Genomic DNA, 15352 nt, shown 5'->3' on the forward strand with positions numbered 1-15352 from the left:
TTTCTAGCTCACTGCCAGCATCCAACATCAAGCCTCTGTGTCTCTTCTTGTCTGCCTGTGCTTTCTCCAGTGCTAGGGAGCTCCCTCTCCTGCAGGTAGTTTTAAGTTATAAGTGGGTGTGGTGTTAGTGCCCCTGGGGGCAGCCCTCACAAGAGGTTGGAAGTTGGTAGATAAATGTCCCAGCCTAGGAAGCTCCTGGTGGGATGATTTTGGGGTGAGTTCCACAGAATTTCTCAGAGGATCCTAAAGGAAATGTGTACCAGTTTCTCACAGAAGTGATCTACTCATTATCTCACTTATTTATTGGCATCTCTCGTTTTCTGGACTCATTTTCCCTACTTCCTTGCCTGTTGTTTCTGAGTTAACCTCTCAAACTACCCACACCCAATTCTTGTGTGAGGGTAACACAAACCAAGATACCTGGCTTAAGTCACACGCAAGTAATTTACCACTTAAAGAAATGGAATCTAAATATTAAAATACAAAAACATCGGGGCGCCTGGGTGGCGCAGTCGGTTAAGCGTCCGACTTCAGCCAGGTCACGATCTCGCGGTCCGTGAGTTCCAGCCCCGCATCAGGCTCTGGGCTGATGGCTCGGAGCCTGGAGCCTGTTTCTGATTCTGTGTCTCCCTCTCTCTCTGCCCCTCCCCCATTCATGCTCTGTCTCTCTCTGTCCCAAAAATAAATAAAAAACGTTGAAAAATAAAATACAAAAACATGGAATACAGTTTTTAAAGGAAATAAATAATTTGGAGATACCAAAAAACTCAACAAAATTATTTGTGTTATATGCATCTGTTTAAAAATAATGCTGAGATTCTGCAGAAATTTGGTTTCTATGGGGAGATAAAAAAAAAGAACTTAATTCTTACATTCAGGTCTTTAAAATTCTCTTGAGTTTGTATTCCAACTCTGGCTTATTAAAGAAAGGGGTCTGTGCTCTGTTAACATACACACGCACTTACAATATAAACAGCTTAACTAGACATCTGTGTTGACTACATATGAGAGGCAGTTAACTTTTTGCCTTGTTTCTGTTCAACGATCTTGATATTTTAGTCTGCTGGCCAGATGAAACAAGATCGGTTTTTTGGTACCAGATGTGTCACAGTTTGGGTTTGTATTTTGCAGGTGCTCCCCCCAGCTGGGAGTATGGAAACGTGCCATCCTTCTGAGATGATCCGGGATAGAAATATAAGTCTGTTAAAAATAATTCGACATATTAATGGAAGGTTTTGTCCCTTGTGGACTTCTTATGCATACCATATGAGCAGGCCAGCAGCTGTTCTATATTTTAAAAGAAGAGTTAGAAGTTAGAAGCATACATGTCTATTCAAAACATAAGCAACTCCTTGGAGTCATGGAAACAGGATTCAACAATAAACTTGTATTTGTGAGGCTTCCCCAAAAATAATAATCCCACTGGGCTGTGTTCAGGTGGTCTTTCTGAATGATCTTTCTATTTCCATCATTTGGATTCACCAAAACATCTCCCTTGTAGAGGCAAAGTGGTAGAGACGATTATATTTATTAGACATGGGGATTGATTTCCAGTTGATTTCTACCCTTCAATATTTACATTATTAAATTACAATAAAAAAGCCCTACTTGTTTTGCCATTTTTGTTTAAACATATTGTGAAAGAACTAAAAGCCCCACTGAGGACTGAGTTGTTAATGAGTCATCTTATCTTATTCCAGGTGATGATGTTCATTGTTTCTTCCTTTAAAAATCACCTAATGAATATTACCTGGTGTCAAGGAATGGCAGTAATCTTTACATTAGCTCTTTATCTTACACGAATCCTATGAAAGGACTCTTACAGAGTCTTTTTGGCTCAGCTTCTGAGCCAGGAGAGCGTCAGCCTCATTCCCTCCTCACCACTGTTGCTCTCAAAGCTCTTCCATGCAGAGAACTACATCTGGATCTTTAGTAATGGACTTTATCTTTTGGGAATTGCTGTCCTTTCCAGTATAGTAATGTCTACATGACTGGTTCTTGATTTTGAGTTTCTAGAGTTTAGGAGTATTTTGTGTAACACAATTACTTCTGCCTCTCTGGAGCTTTTAAAGAGAACAAGTCAGCTAAAGTTTAAGAGAGTAAATCAGAATCAGGTTGGTATCTGTGTTATTTCAACACAATTGCACATAACAGCAGTGGTGACAACTGGTCATGACAATCAGCAAAGCTGGTCCATGATTTGGGGTGGATGCTTTGCAGGAAGGAGAGCGATTGCTTGTTGGTATTGGAATTTGGAGTTTGGCCAATGAAAAGAGCTCTAATCTAAGTCAGAAGACCTGCATTCTAGGCACAGCAGTGTTGCTCAACAAACTGTGACCTTGAGCAAGTCTTAAAAATGAGATGATTTGACTAGGTGGCATCTAAATTTAGATTCCTATTATTATTGTTAAAAAGAAGTGCATGTAATAAGAGATTTTATGTTTGGAGAGGGTGGAGATTGCAAGTTGTCAATGAGATTAGTCAAGAGGGAAATTTGGCACCTGAAGGGAATGTACTCTGTTTTGAGGCAATCTTAACAACCAAGAGGCCTTTCGTAATCACTGTCAGAATGTAACTGTCCATTCGAAGAGCATGGAAGTCTCTGAGCCCAGGTATAGTAACAGAATGGTGAAGTGATGGAAACAACTAGTTGTGACCTCATTCCTGAGACTTACTAAGAATATACTTATTACCCTGGAAGCATGTTTGGAAGTGTTGGAACCCATGGCTGGATGTTTTCACTGATGAAACAAGGCAAAATGACTTTTAATTTAACATGAGTTTTTATATTTCAGTATAGGTGAAAAGGAGCAAAAACATGCATAATTTAACAGCTTGAATAGTAAAAAAAGAATTACTTTGAATTGTAATTTAAAAATTTGTAGCTAATTTGGTTCTTTACCTCCATAACAAACCCACATTGTGAAGACCTGTTGTGGGAGGAAACTATTAGTTTTCTTTCCCACCAAGGTCCAGTGCTTCCCAGTAGCCATTGCATACAAGGAATGTTCAGATGCTTTGAAAAATTTGGCAAATTGAGCCACTTTATCTCTCAATGCAGCCCAGGGGTAGGGGTTAGTTATAGTTGTTAAAACTGAAGGGGCACCTGGGTGGCTCAATTGGTTAAGTGTCCGACTTAGGCTCAAGTAATGATCTCATGGTTCGTGGGTTTGAGACCCGTGTTGGGCTCCATGCTGACAGCTCAGAGCCTAGAGCCTGCTTTGATGCTGTCTCCCTCTCTCTCTCTCTGCAACTTCCCTGCTCATTCGGTCTGTCTCTCTCTCTTTCAAAATAAATAAACATTTTTAAAAAGTGAAAAACAGCTCTTGTTTCGATATCTCAGTTTTATGGGTAAAGAAAAACCCAGGGCCCCAAAAGTGAAGTCTCACAAGTAGTTAATGTTAGAACGGAGTCTAGAAGCCTGGTTCTTCTCTACTACATCACACTCTTAAATGTTGCAAGGGGTTACCATAGAAGTTGCTCAATAAATGTTTGCTGCTGAATAATAATGACTCTGAAGATGAATTTTTATTGTAATTCCCATCTAGGGGAGCTGGTTTAAATCAGTGATTCTCACAGAGGAAGAGGGGAGGGAGTCATGTGTAGTTTGAAAACAAAGCAGGTCTTTGTCTTACTGCTTTGGTTTGTTTTGAGTGAAGATGTTTACTTTATTTTGAATTTCAAATTATATTAAAAAGAGAACATGAGATTTTTATGTTGCTTTGAATGGTTGTACCTGTAAGGGAGCTCATGTGTTAGCTTTCCAAAGTTCTTTCCAGGATTTTGCTTCTGTGAATTGAAAAAAAAATTTTTTTTCACTTGCTATTTTTTTTTTTTAGTTAAAAATGAAACTAAGAATGGGTGATTTAGGCTGTGAAATGAGTGGATGAGTCACCTAGAAATCAGTTTCCTTTTGATAGGTAAGATAAAAAGGAATTGCTGGTGGAAACAACCTATCAGCTGATGTCTATCAACTGATGAATATGAGACAGGGAAAATGAAGGATTCCAGAAAAATTTGTTTTTTGCTCCTTTTTCAACTTTTATTCTTGCTGCAACCTGCACCCCCCACTTTACATGTGCCACAGGATGTAGTGTATGTCCTCCTTGTAAGGAACAAGGAGTTAAGGATTTCTTTAGAATAGATAACATCTAAAGAAGGACCAAGTGAGAATGACAGGAGGAAGGCATCATATGTATGTTCTAGACCAACGGAGCTTGACTTCTTGACACTAAGACCCCCTGCTTCCAAGGAATGACACCTGGGCCCTTGTCTTTATTCTAACCAGTCCCTGGATGCCTGAGAGGACATGTACACCAGACTGCAATCCTCAGTAAAAATCCCCAGACCCCAAGCAAAGACCAGATGCTCTCCTTTCTTTTCTGGATTTCCCAGACACTCCATCTGTATCTGCTCTCTCTATATCTTCAATTAACTCTGCTCTCACTTCTTGCTGGCTCATGTTTGATTTCCATCCTGTGCAAAGCCAAGGACCCTCTTGGCTGGCCCTGCAGGAGCCCCTCTGGGTCCTTGGACCTGGCCTGCCAACATCAAATGGATCAAGTGTGGTAATACATGGAATATTATTTGGTCATAAAAGGGATGAAATATGGAAGTACATGCTACAAAATGGCTGAACTTTGAAACACTATGATAAGTGAAAGAAGCCAGACGCAAAAGGGCACCTGTTGTATAATTCTATTTGTATGAAATGTTCAGAATAGCAAATCCACGGACAGAAAGTAGACTAGTGGTAACTCCTATCAGTGCTTGTGGGTTGGGGAATGAGGAGTGACTGCTAATGGATATGGGGTTTATAATAGGTATGAAACTAGATAGTGTTGATATTTGCATGACATTGTAATGTACGAGATGGCACTTAGTTGTACACTTTAAAATGGTGAATTGGATGTGTATTTTACAATTAAAAAAAAGGAATTCTGTGACTCTTCACTATATCAACCCTTTTCATGTGTTTATGATTTGTGAATAGGGCTAGGCTTTGGGATGAAAGGGCAGCCATCCTGCCTGCAGTTAATGGTTTCTATATGTCCCAAATATACATGTATATACACTATTATTTTATTATTATTATAAAAACATATATAAATTATTACATATTATAATATAATGTTTTATAAATTAATTATGTAATACAGAAATAATTTATATATTTATGTATAATATATAAAATATATTATTCTATAATATATAAAATATATTATCCTATAATATATGTTCTATAATATATAACATATAATTATATAATAATATATATAATTATAGAAGATATATGTCTGTTTAGAGGTGGGGGTGGAGAGTCAGGGCTTATGTATAAATATTTCAGAGAAATTCCTGTTTCTTCTATAATCCTCTGTGGAGTCATAAATAAGACCTTGCCTCCTTATTTAAGCACAAAAATCTGTTGGAAGAAGATCTTAAACTTTCTTTTTAAACTCTCACCATTCCCATCACTGACTTGAGAACTGTGACTGCATGTAGAAAAATCAATAGACTGATTAAAACAGAAAAGTTTAAATCAAGTCTTAACTTATCTGGACTGAAAGTAATCATGCAGATGGAGTGAGCAACACACTCAACCATCCTGCTGTGTTGTGGCTGGCTGTTTATTCTGCTTCCTCATATGGCTCTTGGTTAGACCTATTCTCTCATCACTGTTTCTGTGCCCCTTTAACAAAAGCCCATCCTCTGCTCACACAGGAAGTTTGTTTTGTTTCTTGATTTCTTGGTGAACTTTCCTTTTGACAATTACTGCACATTTAGTCAACTCTTTGAGAAACACTTGTTTCAGTGTCGAGGTTACCTGGGGGTCAGAAGTTATTAATATGTGCTTTCAAACGGGATGTAAGAGAAAATTGGCTGCACACCTTTTTGGGGCATGATTTTAGCAGTCTTTTTGTTCCCTTATCTCCTAGATTATCTCTTAAAAAAATCAAATGGTTGTTCTTGCTCTGGCAGCTATAACTAATTTTTTCCCAGACAAAATTATATTGGCTGTTACTGGTTACCTTTAAAAAACTTCCAAAGATAGAGTGATCCTCTAAAAGAATATTTATTTTTATTTAAAAAATATAATACATCAAAGAGAAGCAGTTACACTTTAAACAAGACATAAAACCTTTTCATTGAATTCAGAAGGAGGATAATTTGCTTTAGTTCACTGTCACTCTGGATGCCAAGAAGAAGAACAATTTCCATTTTATTCCTCTGTGAGCATCAGAAATAAAGATGAGAAATTTTAGTTATAAGTGAATTCTTAGAATTTTAATTTTACTCAGAAACTAAAACTTCCTCAGTACAATACCTTTTCTTCATTTTTTTCCACATCCTGTGGAAGTCCTGAAATCAGGGATGTTCTTACATTTACCAAGTGTTAAGGATTGAATGTCTGTGTCCTCCCCAAATTTATATGTTGAAATCCAAATCCACTTCCAATGTGATAGTATTAGGAACTGAGGCCTTTGAGAGATAATTAGGTCATGACGGTGGAGCCCTCATGAATGAGATTAGTGCTCTTATAAAAGGGACCCCAAAAGAGCTCACTCCTGTCTTTATACCATGGGAGGATATGAGTTTACAACCCTGAGGAGAGCTCTCACCAGAACGTGATCATGCTGGCACTTTGATCTTAGACTTCCAGGCTCTAGGTTGTGAGAAATAAATTTGTGTTATTTATAAGCCACCCAGTCTATAGTATTTTATTATGGCAGCTTGAACTGATGAACACACTGAATTTGCTTCTTCAGGTCAACTCCACTATGGTTTAAAAATAATTTATTTTCTCATCTACCCTCTGCAGATTTCTTCACATAATAATTGTTCTATGGCTACCTTATTCATTTTGGAAGTTTTGCTTACTTTTTTGTTTACATTCATAATAAAAAATTCCTGACAAAATTTAAAATATTCAACAGAAACCAGCATATTATACAATAATTATTTATTACCAAGTAATAAACAACTGTGTTTACACTGATAATGAAAATAAAAAAAACCAACACAAATATGGCAGATCCTCATTTTCTAAAGAAATATATCTTTATTGACTTTTTCCATTTTGTTACAAAGCAGTTAAAAAATTCATCCTTGAACTTGCATGCTGTTCAATGTTATGAGGCTGCCTCCTTATGAGACTGTCAGTGGGGCTGTAGTAAGTTTCCTTAAGCACCACAGGAGATAATCATTGCTTTGTCCCACTTTTACAGAAAAGAATCCAAGTTTCATTGGATAGAGTATGCTTAGCTCTCTTGAAGAAGACCAGTTTAGTGGATTAATGTATAATTTACATACAGTAATAAAGACAAACTTTGAATCTTTACAGATTAAATGCCCACTTTATACCATGGTGTAATTGTTTGAATTATTGGTGAGTGTACAGCATATAGATGTAGATGTACTAGATACGTCTATAAATAAAATAGTGCTTTGTTGTAACAATATTCTTTGGCTGATTTAAATGCCTATAGTGGACTCTTAAAAGACTAAAAAGAAAATGGCCCCACTATTATTGTCAATCTTAACACTGAGCTTGTGCGGAAGGTTCCTATACTGTTGACTGTTAGCATCTCCAGGTCCACGATATATTCTCTTGGTCCTGATAACGACTTCACCAGCACAAGCATTGCACTTACAGGACTTGTTTGCTAAAATAAAAGAAAAAAGAGGGAGGGAGAGGAGAATTTTTCTTGAATTGCAATTTCTATTATTTGTGAGTATACCTAGTCCTATAAGAATTAGGGGAAGAATTTTGAGGGTAGAATAAAAGTCACTACTTAACTCCGTCTTGGTTTCAATCTTTCTCGTTTCTTTTTCCCTTGTCCACACAATAGTCATTACTTCCAAGTTACAGGGACCTGCTTTTCTGATAGTTTTGTGTTTTCTATACATCCCTCAGTATTATTTTTTCTCTTCACTTTTATTGATAGTACCAGTCTTTATAGAGACTGTAGTTCAGGTGAGAATGTGATAATGTTTGAACTGTTAAACAAAATTATCATCTTTCACTTCTTAGCATTATGTATTTGTTTACATTCTAGTAGGTGAAGAGACATGTAAATAGTTAATTTCAATAGAATATAGCAAATGCTAAGATATATGAGGTTATGTAGGGTACGTATGAAGATACACTAGGTGAAAAATACAGGGGAAAAGAGGAGGGACCCTAAAGCATTGAGGAAAGGCTTTTGAATGTGTGAGGATAGTCACCAAAGATAACTGGAAGTTTTGTTAAGAAGTGTGTTCAGGAGAACTGAATGCAGTTTCATTCTGATGAAGAATGTGATGAGTGCTGGAGAGTAGAAGGAGATGAGTTTGGAGGGGTAGGTTAGTAGATGTGCGAATCTGAATGCCAGAGGAAAGCAGGGATAGAGACAGAAGATTAGGATTTAGCAGTCACTTCAATGAGTGTACACTAAACTAAGGGACAGAATGTATGTGCGATAAGGCTGGATCTGGGAGAAGCCAATATTTAAGGAGTAGGCAGAGGAGAAGCCATTGAGGGAAGCTGAGAAGAAGCAGATGATTAAATGGGAAACAAATGAATGGCCAGCAGTGTGCAATAGAGTAGTGAGGCTGAGGGAGACTGGAACTGAAAAATGCCCTCTGGATTTAGCAGTACGGATGTCATTGGTGGCTTTTTTTTTTTTTTTCAGAGCAACTTCAGTAGGGTAATGGGAACAGAAGATAGAAAGGTGACCAGGAGGTGAGAAAGCAGAGACTGTGTTTACAGGCTGTGCTTTAAGAACCTTGGCTGGGAAAGGAGAGGAGAACAAGGGCAACATCTAGAGGGAGGCAAGTTGAAAACATAGGAGGTAAATGGGAGTTCGATGGAGCAAGGTTCTAGAGGAGATGGAAGGAAAAATACAGGTGGTGGATTGGCCTTGATTGACAGAAGTGAAACCTCATCTTGGAAAAACTCAAGGGAGAAGGTAAGAAGGGGGACACATGAACTTAAATTTGCAGAGGTGAGTGGGAAATTCAGGTAATTCATGTCTGTTGGTCTCAGTGGTTTCAGAAAAGTAGGGGAAGGGTCCAAACTTAAAGCATGTACAAACTGAACTCACCTTCCTCTCCACACTGGTTCCTTCTTCCCTATCTTAATAAATGGCACCACCACCATTTACTATTGCTTAAGGCAGAAACTTATCTTTGGAGGTTATCTTTGGTGATTCCTCCTCCTCCACTTCCCCTTAGCAAATGACTTACCAACTCATATAGTTCTTCCTATATCTTCATAAATCTGTTCACTGTTTTTGGACTCACTGCTACCACTACCACACTAGTACTGCATCTCTTGAACTACTAACTAGTCTTTTCATTTCTATTCTTGTCCTACTCCAATCCAGGCTCTGCATTGTAGCCAGGCATCATTTTTAACATGAAAATCCAATAGCAAATTCTCTACCTGAATCCTTAATATGATCCCTAAGGCCCTGCTCATCTCTCTAGGCTTCTCTCAAGCCACTCCACTGACAGCACTTGGAGTTTCAGACCAACTGGACTGATTTTTATTCCTTCTATTTGCTAGTCTTTAATTGCTAGTCTTCAGCTTAAGTCCACTTCTTTCAGGAGGCTTCCAGACCATTCCTATCTTCTTAGCAGTTGACCTGTTAGGCATCCAAGCGCAATTGCAACTCCCTATTGTAACATTCAGCATAACTGTGAGCACTTGCTCAGTGTCTTGACTATGACCTCCATTGGGGTAGGGATTGGCTTGGCTTCAGTCACTGTTGTGTCTCTAGAATCCAGCAGGTGCTTGCCCCTTGAAGGTAATAGTAATTCCTTGAAGGCTTTGGTTGAATAAATTCTTTCATTTAAAAATATTTTTTGAGCCCCTGCCAAGTGCCAGGTACATTCCATGTGCTGAGTATAGAAGAGTGAATCAACAGGGGAAGTCTGTTTTCATTACACCCATACTGTAGTGCATGACATAGACCAATGAATACTATGCAAAGTGGTGATAAAGGCTATGAAGAAAATAGGCTCAGTAAGGCATAGATACTGGGTGGTATGGGTGGGGAGGATGGTATTCTGCCTTCTAGTTTGTGTACTACTTCTTTATAATATGTCCCCTTTTCCAGGGAAGAAGGTTTTCTCAGTATTCTCTGAAAAGGAATATAAGTAAAATCCTATATTTTATAATCTTCAAAGACCAGGTCCAGTATCATGACCACCAAAAAACATTCTTTGTCTATTCCAGCCAACATTAATTCTTTGATGTCTTGGACCACGGAATTAGACATAAAATTGCTCCCTTTCCCTGCCCAAAGGTGTTAACTTTCGCCACACAGCAATATTTAAAGCTGTTTAAAATAAGTGTGTATTACATACACCTCACATCGGTCTGAGGATACAGTAGGTGCTTAATTAAGGCCTGCTGATTGACTCTTATGCCTTCTACACAGGTGGATTTTCAGTGGAGAAATTTTGTAGCATTTAACCCCACTACTTTTTGAATTACGTGATAAGAAATAATCTTAGAATGGCTTTTTATTTCAAATAGTTTTTGTTTTAAACAATTTAAAATTTAGTCTGGGATTATAAAAATTGGCAATGTTTTATATCACTTATGGGAAAAAAAGATTTTACTTGAGAAAAACACTGTGAGAATTTATATTTGAAAATATCAAGTCGATAAATGCACTGATATGAATCATAAAACTTTTAAACTGCTATGTTTATTGCAAGGAAAATAACATGCTGGAACTTTGCTTAACTGTCGATTATGCTAGAAATTTTATTTTTTTAAACTATAGCTGAAAGTTCAAAATGGAAAGTTAGTTTTTAAAAAGATTTTGAGATGAACCTGTTTTATTGCCATGGGTTACAAATAATGTCATTTGTTTGGGCTAGAATTATTAAATTGGTATTATCTGAACTGTGTGAAATTCATTTAGAGTAAACTTCTTACAAATATCTAGTATATCTCAAATTGAAAGCATCAAATGTTAAAGAAGTTTATTCTTAGCTGTTAGAAAAAAAGAATAGCAATAGATTTGGGGTTGGATTTTTTCTCTTCAGAAGTTGGTCATAAGAAATTAATCATTTTTAATTTACTGGCAAAGAAACAGAATCACATAATTCTGGAGTTGGAAAGGAACTTAAAATATCAAAGAACAGGATAAACATGTAAACATTAAAAATCTGTAAACTTCACCACAAAGATGAATTTCCCAATTTACTTTTCATGTTCTCAAAATGAAATATTGACTTTAAAATTTGGTTAAAAATGAAGAGTGCCCAAAGGAGTTTTGAGAAAATTGTAACTGGATGAATAACATCCTTAGCGTGAAATAGTTACCGTAACCCTGCAAACTGCTTGGTGGGGTGCCATCATTTTCACATGAAGTGGTGAGCCGTATTTGAAATATGTCAGAATTTTAACCTAAAATGAACTTTTTGAGCCTTTGCAGGGGGCCTGGAAGGCTGAGGCATCAGAGTCAGGGAGATCTGCTCGGAAGCCCTTGGAAGGATGAGGGGGTGGTGAGAGCCAGTTTAAAGGAAGAGAGGCAGGGGCATGGGGAAGCAAAGATAATCCAGGAGATACTGTGAAGAAAGAAATAGCAGAATTTAGAGAGAGATTTCATCTAGGCAGTGAAAGAAATGGAAAACACAAAGGTGACCTCACATTGTGTGCCTGGAGGTTTGGCAACAATGGTACAACTCCTGGCACATTTGGTGCAGGGGGTTGGGGTCATTTTTCAGGGACTTCCAGGTTTCAGTTTTAGTGTGAATGGAAATAATTTTGCAGGTGTGACAAGGAATTTATAGTTTCTGAAAAGTTCTCCAGGAATTAATTTTTCTATGTACAATTAAATAACTATCACTGATTTGTGGTATCTATTTGGGGTATGTGTGTTTGTGTAGGCTTGTGTTTTGTAGGTCACACACAACTCCATTAGAGTCTTCAACTTGGTTTCTGAGTGACTTTAGAGAAGCTCCTAAATCTGAGTCTCACTTTTCTATAGAGATGGAGATGAAATGTTAGTATCTCTCTGACAGTGTTACCAAGGGGATTAAACGAGATAATGCACACAGGAAGACCTTACACAATGCTTGCACATAAAAACTCTTTAAATGTTAGTTTTCCTTCCAAGTGAATACCACCAAACAGCAACAGCAAACTTGCACTTTTCCCAACAACTATGGCTGCCCTCAGTGTACTCACTCTTAGGTAGAACTCTCCATTTTCATTTCCAGATTTAATCCGAAAAGTATTGATAGTATTGGCATAAATGGTTGTGGCCTGTATCTGGAAGATGTCTGACGGCACAGACCTATCAGATCGGATGCTCATGTATTTGTAGACTATGGACTGGGGAAGTTCTCGGCACACCGCACTTGAGACTGGGCAAACACATCGGCTGCAGAGAAAAACAGAAATATTTCCCAGTTTGGCTGGTAAGACCAAAGCTTCCTGCTTTCAAAAGTTCTAATTTTCTCTTACTTCTCTGATGTTAGAATGTACGGATCTTGACAAGGATTTCGTGGGTAACAACGGAAGCCACCATGATAATTCCAACACATTTCATCTTCCCGACATTCATTTGTGGTCTCACACTCATTTATATCTGTGGACACATAGGGTAAAAGAATTTACTGATGTAAATAAATTGTGTAAGTGGCAGATTAAGGTTTGTAAGGTAAGAGGTATATGGGGATCTAGGTTAAATTTCATTTGTTTTTAGACACAAGACTGAGTAGGACTTGCATTTAATTCATTGCATTTAATTCAGGACAGATGTAGCCTAAGTCGTCCTAGACAGATTAGTATGTGTCATTTGATAATATTTTTTATCAAGCACCTATTGTTCATCTGTTGAATTCAAAGCCAAATGTTAGCCATTGGCCATACTTATAAAAAAGTGAAAGAGGGGTGCCTGGGTGTCTCAGTCAGTTAAGCATCTCACTTCAGCTCAGGTCTTGATCTTGTGGTTCATGAGTTCGAGCCCCACATGGGGCTCTGTGCTACCAGCTGAGAGCCTGGAGGCTGCTTCGGATTCTGTGTCTCCCTCTCTCTCTGCCCCTTCCCTGCTTGCGCGCACACACACACACACACACACACACACACACACACACACCCCTCTCTACCTCTCTCAAAAATAAATAATAAACATTAAAAAAAAAAGTGAAAGACACCAGTTCTTGCCCTTGGGTAGATTGTAATTTAGTTAAGAATACAGATATGGCAATAATTATAAAATAAAATGGAATTAAACAAGAGATAGATAAGTGTACTAGCAGATTAGAAGCGGAATAAATTCTGCCTGGAGGGTTAGAAGGCTTCAGGAAGGAAGAGGCATCTCTGTTTGGCCTTGAAGTGTGGTGGGTAGACAGGATTTTCATGGTTGGGGTAGGGAGGGTCTTCCAGGTTGAGAAAGCAGGAAGCAAAATCTATGGAGAGGGCATCTGAATGTGTGGCTCAGGAGTTCCCAAAAGAGGTGAGGCTTAGAGGTGTGGACATGCGGGTGGAGTACAGTATGCAGGTGGAGACTTGATGCTCTGGGAGTGGATAACACTGTCTGGAGGAAGCATAACACAAGAAGTGAAGCTATGAAGTGTTCCACCTTGGACAGCATAGATAGCTATTTAGAGACAGTGTGTTAGAAGGGGAAGTAAAGAGGGGGCTCTGATGAGAGGCAACCCAGGAAGAGGCAGTGTGAGGAAGCCAGAAGGGAAGAGAGCCCCAGAAAAAGAGGGCCATAGAAAGGCCAGGCTGGACAAGGACTGGTTTTAGATTTGGGAATTAGGAGCCTTCATATGACATCTGAGAGAACACTTTCACTGGAGAGCCATTATATTTACAACAACAACAGCAACATTGAAAATTATATTAATGTTAACATCCCTGGCTATGTCTGTCTCCTGTTACATATGAATAATGATTTAGATTTTATTCAATATAAGCCTTTCTGAATCATTCCTCCTCATAATCAGGTACGTTCATTCATTAATTTACTCATTCCATAAGTAATTTACTGAATCCCTGCTGCAAGCCAGCAATGGGCTAGTTGCTGGGATTTAATCTGTTTTTCCTATCAGAATCTCATACCTCATGTTCTTTTTGGGAGACCTTTGTTGCTCTCTGCTTTGCATTATTGAAATCTACATGTTTGTCTTAACCCTTCCATTAGCTTATAAACCCCTTGAGGGCAGGGCTGTAGTATCCATCTTTATATCCCTTCATCACCTAGCATTAATGTAACTCAGGGGCACCTGGCTTTTAAGAAATATTAAATTGAACTAAGTTGTTCTTCACACAAATCATGTAGACATAGGTGAGAAAGATATTATCTCTATTTGACATGGAAGAAAAACAGATAAGGGTTAAGTAAGTTGCCCAAGTTCATACAGTTAGTGACAGGCATCTTTCCACTGTAAGGTACTGCATCCTCTAAATGAGAATAGTTCCATGCCTTGTCTTTGGAGGAAAAAAAATGTATTTTTCCCTTCCAAACTGGCCAAAGCTATCTGGAACCCAAGAGAGACTGGAAGTTTCCAAGAGTTTCCAAGAGTCAGTTATAAGAAGTGTCTTCTTTTGGAGTGGCTATGGCTAAAGAAAGAATTTAGATCCCTTAGAAGAAATTACAATCAACTTGTCCTTTCAATATTCTTCACTCCTCTGAAAAATAAAGATGCTGTTTAGCTACAAGGAAAACTAAGACTGATTTGTTATGTGGAGACCAAGAAGGGCAAAAGGAAACTTTATGTAATAATTTCATTTATTACTTCCATTAATTTAGAGCCTAGCATAATTAACACCTTAATCATTCTGGAATGTTTTTCAGAAATTATTAATAGTATTAAAATATTTGATGAATGTGTGTCTGTGTGTATGTGTATTCTCTCTGTTTCTCTGTCTTTCTCCTTCTCTGTGGCCTCCCCCACCCCATCCAAACACACACAGTGTTTTCATTTTTGCAAGGCTGTGGAAATGAGAACAGTTATTTCATCCTCAAAATGAGCTTTTTGTGTAAAGGTAAGAATCTGAACTCTTTCGTTTTTACTTTAGTCTATGGACGACGTTGGGAAGAGATGATTTTAGTGGAGAAAACCAATTGCTTTGTACCTTAAAAGAATGTTAAGTCTCTCTCATAAAAAATGTTTTTGGCTTAGCCAAACATTCTGGAGCTGCATATCTTCAAGATATAACACTCATGAATCCCTTATTTGCAATTCTAGTGCATTTTTCACCTTTAGTTGTAACTGAAATGTTTTCATATACTAGAGTAGGCAGGTAAGATTCCACTGTATGTTAATTTGTTTGTCTTTTGCTGAGGATCAAATCCATTTGTGATAAAAAAACACATAGACATTTTTTTGCAGGACTCCA

General features: G+C 37.9%; 1 protein-coding gene across 1 annotated transcript in view; it reads right to left on the reverse strand.

The window, feature by feature from the left end:
* Positions 1 to 6057: 6057 nt before the first annotated feature.
* Positions 6058 to 15352, reverse strand: part of EFEMP1 (EGF containing fibulin extracellular matrix protein 1) — a 60550-nt gene continuing 51255 nt past the window's right edge. Inside the window, exons 9-11 of the mRNA XM_049651503.1 lie at positions 12467 to 12590; positions 12188 to 12383; positions 6058 to 7664 (exon numbers count right to left, since the gene is read on the reverse strand). Coding sequence (XP_049507460.1) covers positions 7503 to 7664; positions 12188 to 12383; positions 12467 to 12590 — 482 coding nt within the window. The 3' untranslated portion in view covers positions 6058 to 7502. The remainder of the gene's footprint in view (positions 7665 to 12187; positions 12384 to 12466; positions 12591 to 15352) is intronic.

This window comes from Panthera uncia, assembly GCF_023721935.1.
Source record: "Panthera uncia isolate 11264 chromosome A3 unlocalized genomic scaffold, Puncia_PCG_1.0 HiC_scaffold_11, whole genome shotgun sequence".
NCBI lineage: Eukaryota > Metazoa > Chordata > Mammalia > Carnivora > Felidae > Panthera > Panthera uncia.